We start from the raw sequence: 23,540 nt of genomic DNA on the forward strand, positions 1-23,540 counted from the left end.
ACACTGACTTGACAGTGTATGATGAGGATTATGAAGAAGGCCTGGAAATTGGATATTCATGTAGTACAGAAGACTCACAAACACAGAAGACTCACAACACAGATATTCTAACTGAAAAAGACCTTTTATATCCTTTTTAATTATTCTAACCACAAAAAATAGGTAAGGGTTTATTGCTTTTCTAGGCCTCCGGCCAATATGCAAGTAATTACATAACACAAACAGATTACGCAGATATAACAAATGAAGATCTAAACTCCAAGGCTTTGCAAAGGTCGATGAGTGTCTTATTATCTGACATAGACATGAGTGCTCGAAATTTGTTATTGTTTGGTTCAACATATGTAAATCACGGTAAAAGCTTGGTTCTGAGGAGATTATACATTGGACAAATTCAGAGAAAGTGGTACTCATCTTCGACGTCACCTGTGTTTACAAATATAACATATTCTGAGGTGTGGGTCTATACCTTCAGGTCTACCAACCTCAATTGTTAAATCAGAGGACGAACAACAAAACGTGCAAAAGCTTGGATAAATTTACAATTACAATTCAGGAAAAGGTACTTCTCTGGTTCCATTAAGCTCTTGAAAACTCTATACGAGCGTATCTTTGGCTTTTCTACAAGTCTTTCAGACCAGCTTTGTTTGCAGATATCTGACAATATGATATATAGCAAGTTTTAAAAAAGTGGTTTTATCTCCCACTTCCTATGCTACCCATGCATATCCAAGACCATGTGAAAATAGAAAATGTCACTAAAAAATCTTAATTTCAAGTAAGCAGGATCTAAGTTACAAATAAATTCAAATGGATATAATTATTGCTATATTGCACTGAATTTTTTTTGGAAAAAGGGACTCACGCATGGCATTGTGAAGCACAAATATTCAGTACAATTTTATCTTACACATAGCCACTGCTGTTGCAATTTTGAAGAAAACTCTTCTACACAAACATTCTAAAAAAATCATTTATTTTCTTAATTATTGAATTTTTTCTTGGTTATCCTTGGTTTTCCACTCGGAAGTTTTTCTGAAAATAAAAACCGAAGGCCATGATTTCTGTCCCTTTTGCGTGCTAGTTTTAAGTGGTTAAATTTAAGCCCACTTCTGGCTATTCTTTCCAGCATACTTTTACTTAGAACTCCGTTCAAAGATTGAAGAGTAGACAAGTTTTCTTTTTTCATTCTCAAATGTTCTAGTGTTTTCTCAATAAAGTCCACAGTAAAGGTAAAGTTTTCTAGATCTGTTTGTGATGGGTTAACTTTATTTGTGAGACACTGCAGAGCCTTTACATCTGCCAAAGCATCATGAGCAGCATATGACCCGCCAATAATCTCCTCAAACAGTGATTGTTGTTTGTAGCTTTGTCTACCTGGCAATACAGCTCTGAACATGGGTAAAGTATCAAGAAATCCATAAATACATTTATGCATTTCTGCTACCATACCACATGCCCTTGCAGCTGTAAACAGTACTCTGCTGTCAAATATTTTAGCATTGTGACCAACAAGAATCACGTTTTTTGCTACTATCAAGAAATGAAAAAAAATCCTGCAGAGCTTTTGTGATAGTAACAGCAGCCACTTCTTTGCCATTGTGCATCATCTTGCCCCCATCCATCTTTATCCCAGTCACGGATGATGCCTCTTTGGTAATAGGTTTCTCGGTATCACATACACATCAAAACTACATGCTCCTTTCACTGCAGCAATCTGTGTTATGTGTGCTGATGTGCCTGTAATAGCATAAATGGAAAGTAAAACAAGTTATTGTCAATGACTTAGTCCCCGTTGTGATTGCAAGCTACTGTATTCAATTCACTATGATGTCATAGAGTATGTACTTTGCTGTAGAAAAGTTCTGAATATGTCACATCAATATACATAGGACTGCATGTATACAGTCATACAGTCATGAATATATGACATGGTCAGAATTTTCGGCAGGTTGTATACCTCAATGTGCATGACACACATGTCTTGTACCAGTGTACATGACATGGTAAGATTTGTTTGCATGTCTATATACACAGCTAAAAGAAATCACACTTGTAACAGGTCCTAATGCAGGTCCTGTTACAATCCTGTGACTGTCTATACATGTGCGTTTCACAATTAAAATATTTTGCATGTATCAAAATGAACTGCAGCAATATTTTAAATTCATATTTACTAATGTAACGTTATTCATAAATAATGTTGCATTCATAATAATTAGTTTCAGTCTGATTGTTGTTGTATTTACATATTATCACTGTGAGGTCAAGGGTCAAAGATATCCTGTACCTGCATCAAAGATATCTGTACCCGGCCCCCAGAGATACTGGAATTTACTGTGTGATGAAACTCCATAGGTTACGGCAATAGGTGTATAATGATTAAATATTTTACCTAAACCAGTTGTTTCCAGGTCAAAGTAGATATACTCTTCACCTCCAGTCAAACTCTTCATTTCAGGTGCCTCAACTGCAGCTGGTATTTCATTGATATCAGATGCATCTATGTATAAAAAGGAACAATAATTTTTTTAATGAGAAACCTTATACAAATCAAATGCACTTTCACTTTTATCAATCAATATTTCCAACAAACTAAAGTTTGTATTTTTATTGGCTTGTGATGACAAAATTCACATGCACACAGACATGAGATCAAAGGTAAGTTTTTAAAAAGATGATTGTGAGACACTGCAGAGCATCATGTGGTTGTTGAAGGTACATGTAACACTCATCCTTTTCCTGTACAAAGGATAAATATCACAATTTGACGACAGGTCTTGATCTAACCAATGGTTTTGAATTTGTTGAAACATATACTGTACCCTGAAATACATGTAGCTGTATGAGAGGTGCCATTTTTAAAGATTTGAATGCCTTGCTCTCTATCACAATGACTGTATGAGGTAATATGAAAGACAACTTAAAAAGTTGATAATTTACCTGCATTCAGACCAATACTTGTTGAATAGGTTGAGCCTTCTCGTACCTCCTGTGCTGACTGACACGACTGACGTGCTGATTTTAGCTCCAATCTGCGTTTCTTATATGTCTTTGATGAGATCATTTCCCGTCTACGCTTTAGAACTCTGTCACGACTTAGGCCAAGGGAAAGGGTGTGTTTCCCTGGTGAAAGGCCAACAACGTCATTAACCTAAAGGAGGATAAATAGTATATAATTATTGTCAGATTGTTTTGTCTGCATTTATTTAAAGAATATTCCACTGTCAGCATACATATCAACAAATGTGGAAAAAAAATGGAACCTATAAAAATGATTGTGTGTGTGTAGATATCAGATGAAAAAATTCAATATAGCACTATTACTACACTATTATTACTTAGTAACACATTAATGACAGATGAATATATATATATATATATATATATATATATATATATATATATATATATATATATATATGCAAAATTTAATATAGCGCTATTACTACACTATTACTACTAATAGTAAGACATTAATGACATAGTAACAACTCACAATGATCCATTCAAATATTAAAAAATCTTGACAACACCCTAACCTTTATTTTGTGTTTTTTCATTATCTCATGGAGACACCATTACTATAGGCAACACAACTGAAATAAATTACCATATTTGATAAAATATGAACTCTAATAACACTATTAATAGATGAAAACAAGGAAATAAACAAATGATAAAAAATATGATAACAAAGAGGAAAAAATTTCAGATTACTTTTTCTATACTAACTCATGCCAGAAACAAATAAATGTTAGAACTGTTCTCTGACAGTTATATCCTACAAAAACACTTCTCTTTAATTGTAATAAAAAATGTAAGAGTAGTAATTGTCAAAGTGTGTTTATTCTGATACTATCAGAGGTTAGGAATCCTAATTGTTTCTTAAAGTATAAATGTTACTTGACTTTTGCTTACTTCTATAAGTTAGTTATGTAACTGTTAGTGTCTATGTACCTACCTTTGCAACATATGTGTTTCCAATATTTTTCTGTGCAATGGCTGAGCTGACACGATAGTTGAGATTTTCTGATCCACTGTAGAAATGAGACTTCGGGGCCTTTGATGCAATGGATTTGTTTAAGCTCTCATTACTTTGTGTGCTTTCAAGGCTAGAAAGTTTATCAGCATGCGGAAGGAACTTCTCAAAGATATGCATTAAGTCACTCTGAAGATCCGGATCTGTTAAGGCACGACCATAAGGCAGTGACTTATATCTGAAACTGTCAGGATTCTTCAAATATCCACACCAGTTAGAACTGCAGAAACTGTGATCACCATATGGGTGTCTTGAAAGAGCTTTCAGTCCCTTCTCAATTCTTTCACTGTTTCCTCTATTCTGTTGGCACATGTAGGCGAAACATTTCTGAAGATACTTGATGACCTTGACAGAGAGTTGTCTGTGTTTCTTTTGTGCAGCATACAGATCATTAGCAAGTATCTTCTTCAAGTGATTGTTGTCAGATTTTTTCAGGATGGATGGATCTACCTCTCTGTGAAGTCTTGCAATCGTAGAGGTGTCTTCATCTCCAACAACTGTGCTCACCTTGGCACATTTCTGATTGCAGTCTTTCATCATGTCAACAACCATGTCAGATTCCATTGCCTTCGCAGAACCAGACCAATTCCTCCTACAATCATGAGCCCTGACTTCCTCATGTCTTGCCTTGGCTTCATCACATATTCTGCACTTTTTTGATCTCACTGCATACTGTATTACCTTACCAGTGTTCTTCCCTATCATGGTACAGTGACCTGTGTAATGTGAAATTTAACACAAAATATAGTTACACAGGTCTCATTAACGCCTTCTATAAAAATAATGACCAAATCAAACACTAGAAAGCAGCTGCCTTTGCCTTGTCTGTTTTTTTACTTTTATTTTGTTTCATTATTTATTCATTTATTCATTGCGTTAAAAGCAAATATGTACAAATATTTGTCTCTCATGATCAGAGTCAGACATATAAATACATTAAATGACAGTAATTTCAATAAAGTGTCATTTTACCTGACAGACTGTTATATCCCCTGCCACTCCCTCTGGTTTGCCAAGCACCATCAACACTCGCGGTGAGACCATGGTCAACACCCAAATTGGTACTGCTGGAAATATGAAAAAAGGCAACTCTAAATAAACTGATAATATATTAGCAATTTGACAGGAATAACAGTTGACAATTTTCACTCAACCATAAGTTTATTTTTTCTAGAATTTGCTGATTTTGACAACCATCCAGGCATCTTCTTATTTGTTTTGGTGGACTTCTAATGATGAAATAAGTAGAATAAACAACAGAATACACACTGTAAAATATAAATCTTACTCCTTGTCAGGCTTGTATACTAGGTTTACAGATGTATACCTCCATGAAACAGTGGTGCATTTCCGCAAGACAAATCACATTAGTAACAATACCATGCATAATGTATAGGTTAAAAAGATAATTGTAAATACCAACCTAGTAGCTTCTTTCTCATCGCTGAGAGCACGTTCGGTTGACTCCAAGGCCACATTTTCAAAAGCAGTGCCAACTTCCTCTTCCCTCTTCAGGGTGCTGTGACTCACCGCCGGTATGTTCAGGCACGTCAAAAGAGAATTTAGTTGACGATTGCCAATACCAGCATGTATGATACCTAAAATTGAAGTATATCAGAAACCCCGGGATCAGAATACGTATCGATAGGTGTAACTTTATAAAACCTCAAACCAACGTGTCTCATTTGACTTCCACGCATGTATGCATCAACCATAAAACGGGATGCCCTAACATGACTCGGTACACAACTGTACCGTGTGGCTACTGTGACACGGTAACATACACAAGTGACAAGGGTACTTTTGCGGAAGAAACAGACTGGAGAGTTACCTGTGTAATTTCAGAAGCTGGCAGTTCTGTTATCTCGCTTGACTGCAGATATTTGCAGTCGGACATCGACAGCTTCCAGAAACTAAACACTTCCGTATTGCGTCATACATGCAATTTGTAAACAAATATGGCGAATCAAGTGACCCTTGTGACCTCAAAATAAAGTCATACAATATAGATCATTCTTATTAGTCTCAATGTCCTTGCCACAAATAAACAAGAATACTTAAAATAGAAAATAAACGGGTTAAAAGACAGAGAGAAAGAGGCTGGACGTATGAAGGTAACTGAGTTCCAGGTCATATGCTCGTGCTCGGCCGCCGCGGTGCGTGCTGCCTCACGTGCAACATGTACAACGTACACTCCCGCGTACACTCATCTGTCAGTTCATTTGAAACCGACATATATTGCTGAGCTCAAGTTGTAAGGTATCTATTGGTTTATCAAATCGAATACATAGCAAATATAATGAAATTACCGCACTAGTGGCTATGCAATCTTTGGCGTGTTTGCGTTGACGGATGGTACGTGAGGGCATACGCGTATGGGCAATGGGCCGGGGCGATGTCCTAGAGAGTTATGCAAAAGAGTGACAAAAGTCCGGAAGTTTCACGTTACGTTGCTCGTAGCTTGAGCTTCGACCGAAATTACAATCAGCGATTGATATTTTTAAGTCAAGCAAAAAGTCACAATGAAAGAAACAACCCTGCCATCTAGCACACACTAAGATAATGTAACAGCTGCAGCTTTACGAGAGATTAAATGCGCTAGGATCGCACGAGACGGGGTCCTACGATGACGGGACAACAGTGATAACTTGTACTCACACACACACACACACACACAACGCCCTGTAAAAGTACCCAATACAAAATTTACAAACCTGCAGCTAGCTTGGTATTAACGTCCCAAATCTTGTTTTTATTGCCGTGACGCTTGTCGGTGGGGATTAGGTTGACTTCGCTGCAGGCTAAGTTGTCACACACTACGTGGAGCCAGGAGCCGAGGCCGTGAATCGTTTCCCCAATACACGATGACAATCGTAAGGCAAGCCCACAACTGACACAAGTGTCAAGATTTTCCGCTAATACACTCAAATCAACAATGCGGCGACCATTCTTCCATTCTCCAGCAGGTCTACTGGCGACACTGTCATTCTTTCTCCAGTCAGAAGGTAGCAGCTATTCGACAGAAACAGCAGCCTTTCTCATTGTCCACTACCACCTCCTCTTGAATAGCGAATCGGACGTCACACTTCTGACTTACACTGTACAGGCTATGGTCATGTTGCATATTTTTTATCTCTTCGCCAAATTCTCGTACCTGCCAGCGTGTTTTGAGGGCACGCTGAACATTTTTTCGTCGCGCTTTTTCTCCGCGAGATACAAATTTACCTTGACCTGCAGACGACGACATTTTGTACTGTAACAACGCAAAATCCGTTCGGAACGTCACTATGCACGCGTAGTTACTATGGATACATTTCTGCGCGGAAATCTGCGCAGTACGCTAAAATTTTTTCCGATCGTACATCCTTAAATGTCACCACGTTTTGAGTGAATATTTGCTACATTTTGCTAGTATTTTACCAATGATTTTGCGTGTGAAGATTTTAACAGCACGCGCCCGTTTTGAGTGACATTTGAGTTTGTTACATTATGTTTAGCGTCATATGAAAACTTGTATGATTGGATGTTTTTGTAATGTTTTGCGTATTACGTCTCCGAACTTTTATTTTGAAAGTACAAGATGCTTCGCTTAACCCTGCTGAATGAAATAGTCCCCAATTATGGTTTGTTTGAGCTTGATGTGCTCAGTGTGCGAAATTAAGAGGAAATAGCTTCAGGTCATAAGGGCCTGCACCAAGCCACAGCTTCAGGTCCTTACAGAAAACTGCCGGTCCTCAATAAATGCAGTTGTTAAGTGTCACAGTCTTAAATTTCTCACATCGACCGTATATTTTCCACCTAGTACCGAGTGACACAAACAGGGTTTTATGATATTGATTTATGCTGTAATATCTCCCACGTCAGCATTTAACACGTTAGCATCTTTGTACGTATTGTACATATGTACAACGCGTGATGTTTCAAGGTGACAATCCAGGTGGCAATAAAAGTGCCTACAATGACTGTAAGTTTGCAGAGTCAACATATCGTTGACTACGATACGTAATCTACCTTTACTCAAACGGTAATACACATTGTATTCTGTTGACACACCATCTCGTGATACAACGAAATGCTGACTCTTCATGATATGTTGACTCTGCAAACTTACAGTCATTGTAGGCACTTTTATTGCCACCTGGATTGTCACCTTGAAACATCACGCGTTGTACATATGTACAATACGTACAAAGATGCTGACGTGTAAAATGCTGACGTGGGAGATATTACAGCATAAATCAATATATCATAAAACCCTGTTTGTGTCACTCGGTACTAGGTAGAAAATATACGTTCGATGTGAGAAATTTAAGACTGTGACACTCTCCCACACTTTTCAAAACCAGCGTCCTCGCTGGGCAATAAATGTACCATCAAAAAAAAAAAAAAAAAAATAAACATTACATATAGTAGAGTCATAAAAGGAAGGGATTAAAGGAAGCTCAAAAATGTACCAGATCCAGACGATTTAACGTACAAGACAGCAAGACCACGCCACGCATACACTCAATTACACTGGGGCCCCATCTCATACTCGCATTTGTGTCAAACGTAAATGAATCAACCACGTGACCATTGCAATACCTTATTACAATACATTTCATAAATAAAAACGAGTATTCTGAAATTTAGTAATTATAACATTTGCACTAAAAGTCTATTTTCAAAACTCAAAAAAGAATAGTCGATACTTACATACTTTTATCGGTACGAAATTAATCGTCTCTAGTGTAAATTCGCTACACAGTTAAATACGTCTGTAAACTTACATTACTATGGTTATCACGTGGTCATTTTTCCGCCAGTCTTTGATCGTTTCTAAAGATTAAACAATATCACACCATTGAATATCCCGTACTCGATTGTTCTCATTGAAATCTTAACCATAAAATGTCACACTATCTCTTATCTCCTCCCGTACGATTTGAGTCAATGACCTTCTGACGCCATGGCCACGTGAGGGACGCTTCGAGATAAAATCCCTACGGTACGGGGAGGACGTTACACTCTCTTAACGACAATTAAAGTCAACACTCTCTCCACTAATACTATGCTTATGAATGTTGTAATATTTAATTTTTCATGTATCAATAGAGTCAGTAAGTATTCACTCAAAAGGACTATTGTTCACATAGATTACAGAATAGTGTAAGTGAATGATCATGAATCATTGATCTACATTATCTTGAATCTGAAAAAGATCACAGCCCTCATCTTCCTCACTGTCATGCGCACACATTTATCAATGTTTTCCACCATTAGGGACTATGGGACTAACAGGAGAATTTGACTTTTTTTCTAGCCATGTCTTATCCCCAACTCCCGGACCATAAAATGACAACATGTGGATGATGAAAGCGAGAGAGTTTGTCTCTCATGACTTTCTATGGGGGATGATGTTCTCTACACGGCTGTGTACAATTGTACACTACACCAGGGCATGTGATATTGTGATTTTAAAATGGTTGGCGAGCTGAAAATCACTTCTGAAATTTAATAGCCAACGCGAGTGGTAGAAGAGTGAGTGAATAGCTTAGTACCCTGAAAACAGTCATGAGTAAGGGGAGTGTATCGAATAATTTTTTTATGTAAACATTGATCACTGCGTCTTTTTTATTGTAATGTAAAACGGAAGGGAGAAAATACTTGGTATGTATTTTGATATGACATATGGATTAGTTTCAAAATTTTCCAAAAAAATAAGTACGCTTAAATGTGTCCTCTGTTGCATTCATGAAGAAACAGATGAAGTTATACTTTTAATTAAAAGGACAAGTATCGTAATTGTTTTCTCGATTAGCCTATAGACATTGCACACAACACAAATGGCACACGTCGCCACTCGCGGAAATGAATGATATTTTCTGATCGAAAAGTTTTGCCTGAGCGATTGCTGGGTCTAATCGCCCTTTGAAAGCTTAAAGTTATTAAAATGACTCTGAAAAAGTTTGACAGACACGCTATACTGCTGAAAACGATCGCCACACGATCGGTTAATGTGACCGTAAAATCTTAAAAGACGTAATTTTTTGCGACATTTAGGCCTACAGCCCAGGATGATGGTGAGTTTTGCATGCCTGTCGTAAAACGGTATACATCGAAACAATTTGAAGCCCTACACTCTGCCTCTGAAAGTATACGCGACGAATCGTGCAACTCGACAAAACCGTTACAAAACTGTTATGATAAGGCTGCTCTGTTTTATAAAATGTACACTTGTTATCACGATATATCGTGGTAACAGTCGGCCTTGTGAACTTTGGTTGAAGACCAACAAGCAAGCAAAATGTTCTAGCGGTCCACAAACAAACTTAGCGAAACGTGAACTTGACTGTCGACTGCAGGTAGCACAATTGGGCTGTCGTGTAACATCTAATCCTTGTATCGGGCGTAGTTCAAAACCATGGACGTAAAAAAAATACCTCGATGTTCAAAACCAAATATGTTTAGTTAACAGCACTATATTCGTAGTAGGTTTTTGTCTTAAACTTTTCTATGAACCGTTTATGTTTTGGACGCTTCCATTGAAAATCAAAGCAAGGAAAACGGAGTCAGTTTGATAAAATGAAGGGCTGTATTATGTACATTTGTGTACATGTAAATTCCGAACACTTAAAGTGTGGAACTAGTGAAGTGATTCTGGGTGTTGTTGTCATATGACAAGATATGCTAACATCACCAGGGTTACACTCACTAGTCAAGTATAAATATTATAATATTGTATCGCATTGTTGCACCCAAATCAATCCATTCCATTGCTAGAATCTGCGTGTGGTTGGGCACATTTAGAAGCATGTTCTATATTGCGTGATGATAAAGTTACGGTGCAGAGAATGAGAACGACACTGTCTCTCCTTTGATGTTTAACAACGAACTACAGCGCTTGTCTTTTTAGTGTGGAGTTTCAGGGTTTGGCACACACGGGTTTCTTGACTGTAACGTATAAGTTGTTGTACTCCGACACACAAACATCAAAGGATGCGTCGATTGCCGCACGTTCTCTTATCATGCAGAATGTTACGGAGCTATAGGCCTAACACTGTAGCAGAACTTTTACCTAAGAGTGACAGTAATATTTCCCGATACAGGCGTATGATTGGTTCAAACCTTCGCAGTCTCGGTCAAACACACCGGAAGACTATTCCATTTAACATCAAGGGATGTGATTTGCACTAAAGGGCGTGATTTTTACCGGGAATATTAAAATAAATGCAAAAATTGAAGCTATTTGTTATGAAATTGACTAAACATTTATTTGTATTGTACCCTGAAGTGTAACACTCACTCAGTGTAGCCAGGTTTGACTTCCATAACGGAAACCACCTGTGTATTCAGTGTTCATCAAAACTTGCACATGAAAACTTGTTCCCGCCAACTTTGCTCTCTGAGAGCAGCGGCGCAGATAGGCAGGCACAGATTGAACTCATTGCAATAAACAAGCATGAGTCTAGTACCAAGTCCAAGTCCAATACAGGGGAAAACGCAGACAATTTTACACAACCCTTTTGGACTCGTACCACGTGTCCTAATTAACAGACGTTTGCATGGATGTGGCTAAGAAGTTTGTGCACTGGCATCTCTGCTACACGAATAAAGTGCGCCGCGTACCGGAGTTCAAATCCAAACCGTGCGGGTAAATTTGACATATGTGTTTTGGTTATTTTTCATCGGGGGGGGGGGGGGGGGTCATCAAATTTTTTCGTCTGACAAAGGGGGGGGTCATCTTTTTTCACGAAAAATGCAGGGGGTCTATATTTTTTTGAACACCGGCGACAAGATTTTGCCGGCCCCCAAGGCCGTAAAAACTGAACGGTCCCTAACGGAGGGCTTCTCAGATTTGATGGCTTCTATGAACTCAACTTCAACGTCCAGGAACACTCTTTGTCGACCACGGCGATAGTTTCTAGGGGGATTTACTGAACCGGTCTTGCAAAAATGTACCCAAATCTTTTAATACGGTCGTTGCTGCCAATCGCAATTTCTTCGCTGTTTGTACATATGATCCACGAGGTACAAAACCAGTCGCCTTATCACCACCTATCTCCTCTATTTCGTGAACTACTTATTGCCGGAGATCACTGCTGGTTGCCTTTCCACGGGTGTAGGTTCTTCCCCGTGTATTTGCCATTATTTCGATAGATTACTCCAAGGCGAGACGTGTCGTCTGTCTTGGATAAAATGTTGCATTTCCGTCTGGTATTTCTTTGTGTCGAACTGTAAACCTTGGCTGTGCCAAACAAAAAATCCGTGTGTGCCAAACCCTGAAACTCCACACTAAAATGACAAGCGCTGTAACTTTATTGCGTAAATCAACCTGAAAAACTTGCAACATTGTCTCAACTCAGTATGAGGTATTTTTGCGTCCCAACACTGCGTGCACGGACGTAATTCATACTGATCTGAATGTAATTAGCTGCACCGTGCCGTCGATAGGAGGGATTAGACTCTTCGTAAATGTAAATCGTCGCAAGACAAAAATTACTATATTGCGACATTGTTACCCCCGGTCTGTCTGGCGTACCATACATCGAATTCCCCACTACCAGGACACATAGTGCGATCAATATCCCCTGTTGCCCCGCACTCCCACGGTGGAAAAGATTGATAGGTGCATGACATTCAAGTCTGAATCACATGATTCAAAGTCAGTCATCATCTGCATCTGTTACTGGTCTTGATAGAGAAATTTTTATCATTTATTCCAAATTCCAGTCGGTCATAAGGACCGACATGTTGCTAATTACTTTCTGCCCTTCGAGAAATCTGTCGGTCTCGGACTGTCGGACCGACGTTAATTTCGCACACTGGTCAGCATCTTTGTACGTATTGTACATATGTACAACGCGTGATGTTTCAAGGTGACAATCCAGATGGCAATAAAAGTGCCGACAATGACTGTAAGTTTGCAGAGTCAACATATCATGAAGAGTCAGCATTTCGTTGTATCACGAGATGGTGTGTCAACAGAATACAATGTGTATTACCGTTTGAGTAAAGGCAACATATCGTTGACTAGATACGTAATACGTATCGTAGTCAACGATATGTTGACTCTGCAAACTTACAGTCATTGTAGGCACTTTTATTGCCACCTGGATTGTCACCTTGAAACATCACGCGTTGTACATATGTACAATACGTACAAAGATGCTGACGTGTTAAATGCTGACGTGGGAGATATTACAGCATAAATCAATATCATAAAACCCTGTTTGTGTCACTCGGTACTAGGTAGAAAATATACGTTCGATGTGAGAAATTTAAGACTGTGACACTTAACAACTGCATTTATTGAGGACCGGCAGTTTTCTGTAAGGACCTGAAGCTGTGGCTTGGTGCAGGCCCTTATGACCTGAAGCTATTTTCTCTTAATTTCGCACACTGATACCTACGGCAGTAACTGCGACGTAGCGCGACGATCAGCCTACCCACCTTTGTTCCTGAATCGCCGGTTTTGGTCTGGAAACCAGGGATTACCCAATTGTAGCGACTGTGGTATTTCATGGCCATTCGAAGTCGTGCGTTAGCACTTTGGGCAAGTACTAGATTATCTTCAAACTGATAGTTGATCAACATCGCTTGTTGTGCGGACACAAGTTCAGGGTTCCAGTGTGAAGAACGAAGACAGCGATAGATCTCCAGAAGTACTACCGAAGAGCTAGTAGTAAAACAGAGGGCTCGAAGAGCTGAGTCGGGCGTGAAATCAGTTTATTGCAAATGCACAGTCGTCGGTGCTGCTAGGCGGGTCAATACATCAAGTCTACCGGCAGGGGATCTTGTCCATTCGAAGACCACTGAGGATTTCTATGCATCAAGGCGAGCAGTGTAATTGTTAAAGGTATGGGATATTTCTATATCAATGGTCTCTTTACACAAACTGTGCTATTTCTCGAGGAGAGGGCCGGTCGTCCCATCGTAAAAGTTGGCGTCGTCCTCATCCTTTTTCTCACCTTCAAGTTCAACTACCAGAAGTACTGCCGAAGAGCTATCATTGAAGGTTACTTTTCTTATAACTTTTTCAATTCTGCATAAGCAATAATGTGCAGCATCAGAATAATTGAAAAATGATAACTAGTGCAAGTACATTTAGATATTTCAGTGAGAATTTGCAATAACAATTAAACAACCACAAAAGTCACGTTCTGTAGCTACTACAAATGCCATACTGTCAGGCAGCAACTTATGACGAACTGTAGGAGTTAGTCTTAGAGAAAACTTAGGATGCAAATTTCTTTTGTGATTTCCATTCGAAAAATCAATATCCTTTTATATCATAAAAAGGTGCAACTAGTCTTCCTTACTTTCCATCACTTTATTCTGTTTGGCTGAAGATACAATCAGTGAAGAAAATTACAAAAGTGCTATAACTGTTCTCAACTATGCATAATTTCCAAATCATTTAGAATGCGAATTGAGAAGAATGATATGCTTAAAAGAACATTTTCAGAATTTTTACAACTAGTCTATGAATTTGTCTACACATGGGAGACTTTGTTAGGAATCTACAATGACACAAACCATAATGAATTATGGGAAATTTACAGTAGTATGTGCAACTGACCTTTGTAGCTGACGCATCTCATTCAAAGAAAGCCGATGTGACTCTCCCAAATGACGGATAAATGATAAAATTTGCCCCAAAATTTAAAACAATTATGTTCTTTTGCAGTTTCTTTTTTGTAAAATTGGTTCACAAGTAATATCTTATGAGAAGAGTATCTAACAAAGACTTACTTTTGGTAGTGTTTGTAATTTTCAGTCCATGATCTCCAGCAGTGTTTGCAGGTGTCTTGTTAACTCATGAATTAAAACAGTTCCAACATGCATATAAAAAAGCTATCCTTGGTCTGAAATATGTAGAAATCACCACCATGTAACTGTATATTAAAGCTCTAATTATGCCAGAAGAAACAATGAACTTTATAGCTCCACTAGCTGTATCTCTTGAAATTTGTAGATCTCAAACTATCTTCCTATTGTCTCCAGGTTTTCTCTGAATTCTACCCTCTGAAGTGATATGGGCTTTTTTACTGCATTAAAAAACCATTCTTTTGTAAAACATTTGACAAGTAAATTCAAATTTTAACGGTCATTTTGATTTCTTGCCATTTCAAAAATTGGTATCATGACAAAAGAAACAACATACAATGTCACCTTTGAAAACATTCACCCCTATGCATTACATTGGACTTATCTGTGCAGTTTATGTGAAGATTTCAGTACAGATATGCACAGTATCCAACGTTTTTACTTTTCCACATGGGGCTACGATTTAATGTTTATGCAAACATGTAATCGCATTGTAATCTTTATCTTGTTCAAAATAGCATATACAGTCCCAGAGGGTAGTTAATAATAGGTGTATACAGTGTTACACACACCTAAATTAGTACATTCTCACAAACTTATTTTAGCTTGAACATAAAATCATAAAAATAATGCTAAAAGATACAGCTAGTGGGACTTTGATAACCATAACTTGAGGTTTGAATAGTCAATGTAATTTGGATTTCGACGAAGACAAACAGAACATACGGCATTCGAACTTATTGCTAAGAATGTTGTGTTGTAACTACACTGTGACAAACAGACGTTGAGACGAGAAGTTATTGAATACTATAAAATATAAAAGCTACAGTGATTCCATTAATATTTAATGTGATACAAAACTTGGAGTACATTTCTACACTTACCTTTACACTTGTTATTGCATCGGACGCAATCAGGAATAGGTGGATCTGGCGTAGGTGAAGCTGAAGCTGTGCAGCATCATAGTCAGAATCATTTTCACCTGCTGAGGAAGAGATTGACGTTAAGGTAGTTCGCGCCTTGAAAGTGAAAGACTTAAACTTTTGCTCAAACTTTCCTTGAAGAATCTTTAAACCCTTGTCTTTCAAAATCAAGAATAAAAATCGGGGGTCACAGTGCAAATTTTGGTACTACGGAAACAAATAACCCAAGATTTACCGATATATAAAATTTAAAATGGCCGCCATCGCTATGTTAACTCTATAGAGTCAAAAATAAAATTTTCGAATTTCAAAAAAACTAAGCTGGTGAAAAATTTTCTTACACCAAGAGCTTTAAAATGAACCCCCGCAAGTGGTATATCAGAAAAGAATTTTAAAAGTTTTAGAATCCTAATTTGCATCCCTGAGGCACATTCTACCTTAACTTTACCCTCCAGTCTCAGAGTTGTAACAGTCAGTCGGATGAATAAACAGTCCTTTGGTTTGCAGGCTTGAAGTTGCACAAAGTCCACAGTATAAATCCAGTGTTGGCAGTGAAGGTCTTGAAAAGTCTTGAAAATTAATACTGCTGGAGTTTCCAAAGTCTTGAAGTAAAACGCAAGAGACACAATCCCAAATGTCTGACTGCAAGCTGTGCCCGTCCCAATGTATACTCATGTGCTTACATAAGAGGATATAAGAACAATCTAGAACTTTTATTGACGTGCTAATTACTGTTCTAAAATTATCTCTCTTACACAACTAATAAGGTTTCCAGAACATTCCAAACATGACTAATTGAATTCAAGGTTATGAGGTCGTTTAGGGCAGTGACCTTGAGAATGTTCTAGACTAGTTAAACTCAGGTCATGATGAGTGTGTGAAAATGACCTACATAACACTAACAGCGCCACCAAAATTGCAGAAGACAATTAAATCGCACATGTCAAACAACATGTGAAAGAACCTAATAACTGTTGTATTATTACACACAAATATTTAATTTCATTCTTCTTTTGGGCTTTTTAATGGAGATAAACCACTTTTTAAAAATATGTGTACATCAAGTGGCTAGGTCCATGGTTTGCCATGTTGACAATACCAGCACACAGCATATTTAAAGGCGAGGATCCGGTTTGTCGCATTTGATACCAACACAATTTTATTTTGTGGGGACTACGTCATCAGCAACGACTTGCTTCATCAAATAGCTCAGGTACAACCTCACACTGACAGAAAATTTGGTATAAATGTGAGCGCTGACCAGAGCTCCTTTTCAACAAACACATATAAGAACTTGAATGCGATTATTCCACATGTATGCTTATATTTCAGAGTAAAGAAGTCTTTCAGGAAGATCAAGGATCAAGATAAGCAAAAAGAAAATAGAGATAGAGAGGTTTTCTCAGAATTGGTTTCTCTTTCATCAAGATTACATACGAAGAAACTGTCGTTTGCCTGTAAAGTGTGTGGTAAAACTTTTCTGTGTAAATCTAACAGTTCACATCAAGACACATACAAATCAAAAGCCAATAGGCTTTTGTGCATAAATAGTCCCTCAAAATTCATTGGATGACACATACAAATGAGATGCCATTTGACCTCAAAATGTGTGGAAAAAGATAATACAAGCAATGAGGGTCTCAAAGTTCACATGAGGGAACATACATTAAAAGATTTCTCTGTAAAGTGTGAGGTAAGAGGTTTGCTCATAAACTTACTCTCATATATGGACAGAAACAAATGACCGACCTATAACTGCAAAGTGTACAGGACGGTTTTTGTAAAGTGTGGAAAAGTCAAAGTCAATATGAGCACATATATAGAGGAAAAGCCTTTCAGCTGCCAAGTGTTCTGTGAGAGCTTTGCTGAGAATAGAGCTCTTAAAATTCGTATGAGGACACATACAAATGAAAAGCCTTATGTCTGCCAAGTGTGTGGTAAGGGTTTTGGTCAGAATGGACATCTCACAGTTCATATGAGGACACATACAAATGAAAAGCCTTTTGTCTGCAAAGTATGTGGTAAGCGCTTTGCTCGGAATGAAACTCTCAAAATTCATATGAGGACACATACAAATGAAAAGCCTTTTGTCTGCAAAGTATGTGATAAGCTCTTTGCTCGCAATGGAACTCTCAAAATTCACATGATGACACATACAAATGAAAAGCCTTTTGTCTGCAAAGTGTGTGATAAGGGTTTTGCTCAGAATGGAACTCTCACAGTTCATATGAGGACACATACAAATGAAAAGCCTTTTATCTGCCAATTGTGTGGTAAGGGCTTTGCTCATAATGGACAACTCACAGTTCATATGAGGACACATACAAATGAAAAGCCTTTTGTCTGCAAAGTGTGTGGTAAGGGCTTTGCTCAGAATGTAACTCTTAAAATTCACATGATGACACATACAAATGAAAAGCCTTTTGTGTGCAAAGTGTGTGATAAGGGTTTCAATCAAAATGGCAATCTCAAAAATCATATAAAGACACATACGAATGAAAAGCCTTTTGTCTGCCAAGTGTGTGGGAAGGGCTTTGCTGAGAATAGATATCTGAAACGTCATATAAGGACACATACAAATGAAAAGTCTTTTGTCTGCCAAGTGTGTGGTAAGGGCTTTACTCACAATGGAAATCTCACAGTTCATATGAGGACACATACAAATGAAAAGCCTTTTGTCTGCAAAGTGTGCGGTAAGGGCTTTGCTCATAATGGACATCTCACAGTTCATATGAGGACACATACAAATGAAAAGCCTTTTGTCTGCCAAGTGTGTGGTAAGGGCTTTACTCACAATGGAAATCTCACAGTTCATATGAGGACACATACAAATGAAAAGCCTTTTGTCTGCAAAGTATGTGGTAAGCGCTTTGCTCGGAATGAAACTCTCAAAATTCATATGAGGACACATACAAATGAAAAGCCTTTTGTCTGCAAAGTGTGTGGTAAGAGCTTTGCTCAGAGTGGAACTCTCAAAAATCATATGAGGACACATACAAATGAAAAACCTGCTAAGTGTGTGGTAAGGGCTATACTGAAAATGGAAATCTCAAACACAAAGTGAGGATACATACAAATGAAAAGCCTTATGTCTGAAGTTTGTTGCGAGGGTCAGAATATGAGGACATAACTAAAAGATAAGCCTTATGTCTGCAAAATATGTGGTAAGGCCTTTGCTGTAAATGGAGCTCAGAAAGTTCATATTAGGATACATACGAACAAAAGCTCTATGTCTGCAAAATATGTGGTAAGGGCTATGCTCAGAATAGAAATCTCAAGGTTCATGAGAGGATGCATACAAATTAAACGCCCCTTGTCTCCAAATTATGCTGGAAGGGTTTTGCATGGAACACACATCTCAAACTTCACATCAGTATACATACAAATAAAAAAAAACCATATGTCTGAAAAATGAGCATTATGGAATACGTCAGTAAAATTCTCAAAGTTTGCATCCCAATGCGCACATGTGGAAAGCAAAGTGATTGGCAAGGCTTTCAAATTGAAAGGACAAACATCCCATGAAGTTTTATACAAATGAGAGTTAATTTGTCTGCAAAGTATGTTGTAAGGGGTAGAAAGAAATTTGAAAGTTTATATCAAATCACAAACAAATAAAACGCAGTTTGTTAAAGGGAGACGCTCATCCCATCTCTGGCTGTACAATTTTTTATGCTAAAGATTAGCCTTTTCTGAAAATTTGCGATTAAAGTTGAACAAATCTGAAGCAAATTATGCTTTTGGTACATGTACATAGTTTACAAATTTTGTAAATATACAATCACTGCAAAATTTTGCCATTGAAACTTTGGTTGTGTCCTTTGTGTATACGAAGCTACTCTGGGCGTGATCACCAGTTCTGGTACAGCAGCTATTTTGAAATTTTGGACATGCACAAGGGCTGTATTTTTCATGTGTTGTGCATAGTAAGACTCGATTTATGGAGTTCCGTACACACAGCTGCAGTTGAGGTGACCCCCTTCCATTTAAAACATATTGCAAAGGTTTTGTTTGTATCCATGCATGTGTGTGAAAATCCACTTTTTTCTAGTGTTTTGGAAGTGTTTTGTATTCATACAAAATAAAAAGTAACAAGGCTGTAGAGGGGTGTTTTTATAGTTTTAGACAGATGGACATAAAATAAATTCAAATTGTTTACACATACCCATGTACATGAGAAACAAATATTCAAAGTTACTGCTTTTATGTGATATTAAAAGAGGAAAGCTCTGTACAGGAGGAGCTGCTGAAAGTGTCCAATACCTGCAAATCAGGTCGAAAACATAAGTGGTAAACAAAGCTGGAATGCAGGTAGCAGTGGTCAAATGTTTCTGATATTTAATTTGTATTTACCCTATTGGCAGAGTGTGTTTAGATTTTTAGTCCCCACGGACACCGTCCGGGGGGACTTATAGGTTTGGTCATGTCCGTGCGTGTGTGCGTCCGTGCGTGCGTCCGTCCGTGTGTGCGTCCGTCCGTCCGTTCACGCAGATATCTCAGAGATGCCAGGAGCGATTTCATTCAAACTTGGTGCAAGGATTACTTCATATGTCATACATATGCACATTGATTTGTTTTGTGATACGATCCAATATGGCCGCCAGGCGGCCATTTTATGACGATTTTTTCATGTACAAAGCCATAACTCAGACATGTTTCAACCGATTTTATTCAAACTTGGTACAAGGACATTGACCTATGTCATACATATGCACATTGATTTGTTTTGTGATACGATCCAATATGGCCGCAAGGCGGCCACTTTATTACGATTTTTTCATGTACAGAGCCATAACTCAGACATGTTTCAACCGATTTTATTCAAAGTTGGTACAAGGACATTGACCAATGTCATACATATGCATGTTGATTTGTTTTGTGATACAATCCAATATGGCTGCCAGGCGGCCATTTTATTACGATATTTTCATGTACAGAGCCATAACTCAGACATGTCTCAACCGATTTTATTCAAAGTTGGTGCAAGGACATTGACCAGTGTCATAGATATGCACGTTAATTTGTTTTGTGATACAATCCAATATGGCTGCATTGCGGCCATTTTGTTACAATTTTTTCATGTACAGAGCCATAACTCAGGCATATCTCAACTGATTTTATTCAAAGTTGGTACAAGGACATTGACCTATGTCATACATATGCACATTGATATGTTTTTTGATACGATCCAATATGGCCACCAGGTGGCCATTTTATTACGATTTTTTCATGTACAGAGCCATAACTCAGACATATTCCACCAGTATCATTCAAAGTTGACATTGACCTATTTCATACATATGCTCGTCAATTTGTTTCACGTCATTTAGCAGTATCATGTCAATTATTGAAGTTTCATAATTAGGCTGATTGTCAAGAAATACTGCATCAAATTTCATGAAACTTTGTACGGATGTTAAGCTCACATTCAATAACAGTGAAAAAGACATTTATCAATGTCGTTTTAATTAATTTGTAATTGCATATGTAATGAACTTTCCTAATTAGAGTGATATATCCACAAATACAACGTCAAATTTGATGAAACTTGATACAGATGTTGATCTCATAGTGTTGTAAATACTGCATCAAACTTTATGAAATATGGTACCGGTGATTATCTGTTAGTGTTAGGTTAGTAGGCAAAAATGTTTTGCAACATCCTGTCGATTAATTCCTAGTTGACTCATTTAATGACCTTTAGGATAGTGGCCTACATTGGTTTTATGTTTTCATCAGCATGGAACTCATTCTTGGCCATTGAGCGCCATCTGTATCAAAGTATTTTTATCACAGACCTAATTAATGAAGAGGATTCTATCCTCTCTGAGGACTTGTTATCAAAGTATCAACTAACAAGTGGGGACTGTGTCATCAACGATGACTTGTTTCTTATAAATTAAATACTTAGTCACCTTACCTTCAGTTTTTGTGGATTTTTTATTTGCTCGTGTTCTATCTCATACATGTATCTTTATACAATTAACTGATATAGGTAGCTGTGTATCTATGTACGGATAGTTTTCAATTGGATTCGAACCCACAACATACGGCATCAGTCGCCTAGCTATGCATGCATGCATACGTTTATCTATCTGGAGAATATATATATATATATATATATATATATATATATATATATATATATATATATATATATAATAACAAAATTACTTCAAGTACAAAGTAATGATATCTGTTACTTAAGTTTCATGCATCCTGCAATCATCAGATAGAAGATGTAGTAGAGGATTCTTAGCTCGACAGTCTTATATATATGATTGGGGCGTACCATTCTATTTGTAGGTGGTGTTAAAATTTGATAAATCATATTTGTTTTGGTGGCGACATTTTGAAACCAGCTCGAGCATTTGTTTAAGTGCGTAGATTTGTCAGCACTGATAATGTGTAATTTTTCTGATATACAAAGATTACATCGCTTGCTTATGTTAGAGTAACTTGATGCTGTGTCAATAAGGGGCTTAATCGACCATGAAATGTCAAAGACCTGGTTCTTTTGTTTGAGGGACCAGACATCTTTCATTACGGAACTATTGCATGTGATTAACGAAGCGCGTCTTGAAGGTGTTATCAGTGAGTCATATATATATATATATATATATATATATATATATATATATATATATATATATATATATAAAGTTTAAAATTAATACACAGTCAGGCTTGTTGTTTTGTATGAACTTTGGTGCATTTTATGTACAACTTTTCATTCTGTAGTTAGAGATTCTTTAGGTATGACAAAAGAAAATGGTAAAATGTTAAGATCACAGATTGCTTCAAAATAACAACACCAAACTGAACTTTGCCGGATTGAGCTTACACAGAAGTTAGATGACTGTTTTTGAAACTTTCGGAATACGCATCTGTAAACAGACAATGCAACATGAATTTGGAAGAAATGCATAATGTACAGAAAAGAACGTACAGTGCAATGTATGGAACTTATCTTGGTGATAGCGGGTGATTGGAAAAGGTAGGCGGAACAAAGGAAAAGCTAAATTTATATATTTGTTTAAAGTGCATAGAGGGCAGTCTACAGGCGATCACAAAGGAGCATGGGAGAGCGATGATAGACTGGTTTTTTATCGCCCAGGTGTGCCTGTCTTTAGTTTTTGCATTTAAAGTGTTGTAAATTGGTTGTTGTAACATCATTGATGATGTGTGCATTCTAGTTACAATGAATTTCTACAGGGGTGTTTTTTTTTCATGTCATATCATGTAAAGATTATCAGTACACTGAAACGCAGGTGAAGGCTTTGTTTCACCAGTATACTGTTTCGTGCATTGCTTTTTGTTTCTAGATATCGTGTATTATTGCTTTTACATTTAATATTCTTCCCAATAGAATAAATAGCATTATCAGTTGTTCTGTGTGTTTGTTTTTGCTGTGTGGCAGAGAGATCCATACAATCCCCACTCCTTTAGCAAGTTTTCAGTTGATAATACAGACATGCAGCCAGGGGAAGTCACAATTGTCCCATCTTGTAAAATGCGACCCTTCCAGATACCCCTATTATCTAACATGTGACCCTGCTGTTTTTCCATTTTGTAACACATTTACCCTCCCCAGTTCAATTTCAAATCTTCAAATACATGCAGGACCTTACCAGAACCGCTTTCCCCATACTGTTTCAAATTCACTGTATGTTCATGTCCTGTTCTCTTACCCCTATCATTTCCTCATTCTTTGGAATTTGACTTGTATGTACATATTTACAACACACGCTTTCTTAAATATTCGC

The 23,540-nt window shown here is 37.6% G+C and overlaps 2 protein-coding genes across 3 annotated transcripts; one reads left to right on the top strand and one right to left on the bottom strand.

Moving 5' to 3' along the window:
* Positions 1 to 1,544: 1,544 nt before the first annotated feature.
* LOC139125803 (uncharacterized) lies at positions 1,545 to 7,406 on the bottom strand. 2 transcript variants are annotated; one of them, XM_070691890.1, is made up of 7 exons: positions 6,757 to 7,406; positions 5,466 to 5,640; positions 5,015 to 5,109; positions 3,965 to 4,758; positions 2,944 to 3,154; positions 2,396 to 2,503; positions 1,545 to 1,740 (listed from the first exon to the last, which is right to left on the bottom strand). In XM_070691890.1, exons 4-7 carry the CDS (start codon positions 4,745 to 4,747, stop codon positions 1,637 to 1,639), a joined length of 1,206 nt encoding a protein of 401 aa, XP_070547991.1. In that variant the 5' UTR covers positions 4,748 to 4,758; positions 5,015 to 5,109; positions 5,466 to 5,640; positions 6,757 to 7,406; the 3' UTR covers positions 1,545 to 1,636. The 2 variants fall into 2 exon arrangements, with proteins under 2 accessions (XP_070547991.1, XP_070547993.1); XM_070691892.1 differs by lacking the exon at positions 6,757 to 7,406 and having other exon boundaries at positions 5,466 to 5,798.
* Positions 7,407 to 13,132: 5,726 nt separating this feature from the next.
* Positions 13,133 to 20,980, top strand: LOC139126017 (zinc finger protein 26-like). The gene is made up of 2 exons (XM_070692086.1): positions 13,133 to 13,880; positions 17,107 to 20,980. Exon 2 carries the CDS (start codon positions 17,582 to 17,584, stop codon positions 18,836 to 18,838), a length of 1,257 nt encoding a protein of 418 aa, XP_070548187.1. The 5' UTR covers positions 13,133 to 13,880; positions 17,107 to 17,581; the 3' UTR covers positions 18,839 to 20,980.
* Positions 20,981 to 23,540: the final 2,560 nt, after the last annotated feature.

Source organism: Ptychodera flava, assembly GCF_041260155.1.
Source record: "Ptychodera flava strain L36383 chromosome 3 unlocalized genomic scaffold, AS_Pfla_20210202 Scaffold_26__1_contigs__length_13983176_pilon, whole genome shotgun sequence".
Taxonomy (NCBI): domain Eukaryota; kingdom Metazoa; phylum Hemichordata; class Enteropneusta; family Ptychoderidae; genus Ptychodera; species Ptychodera flava.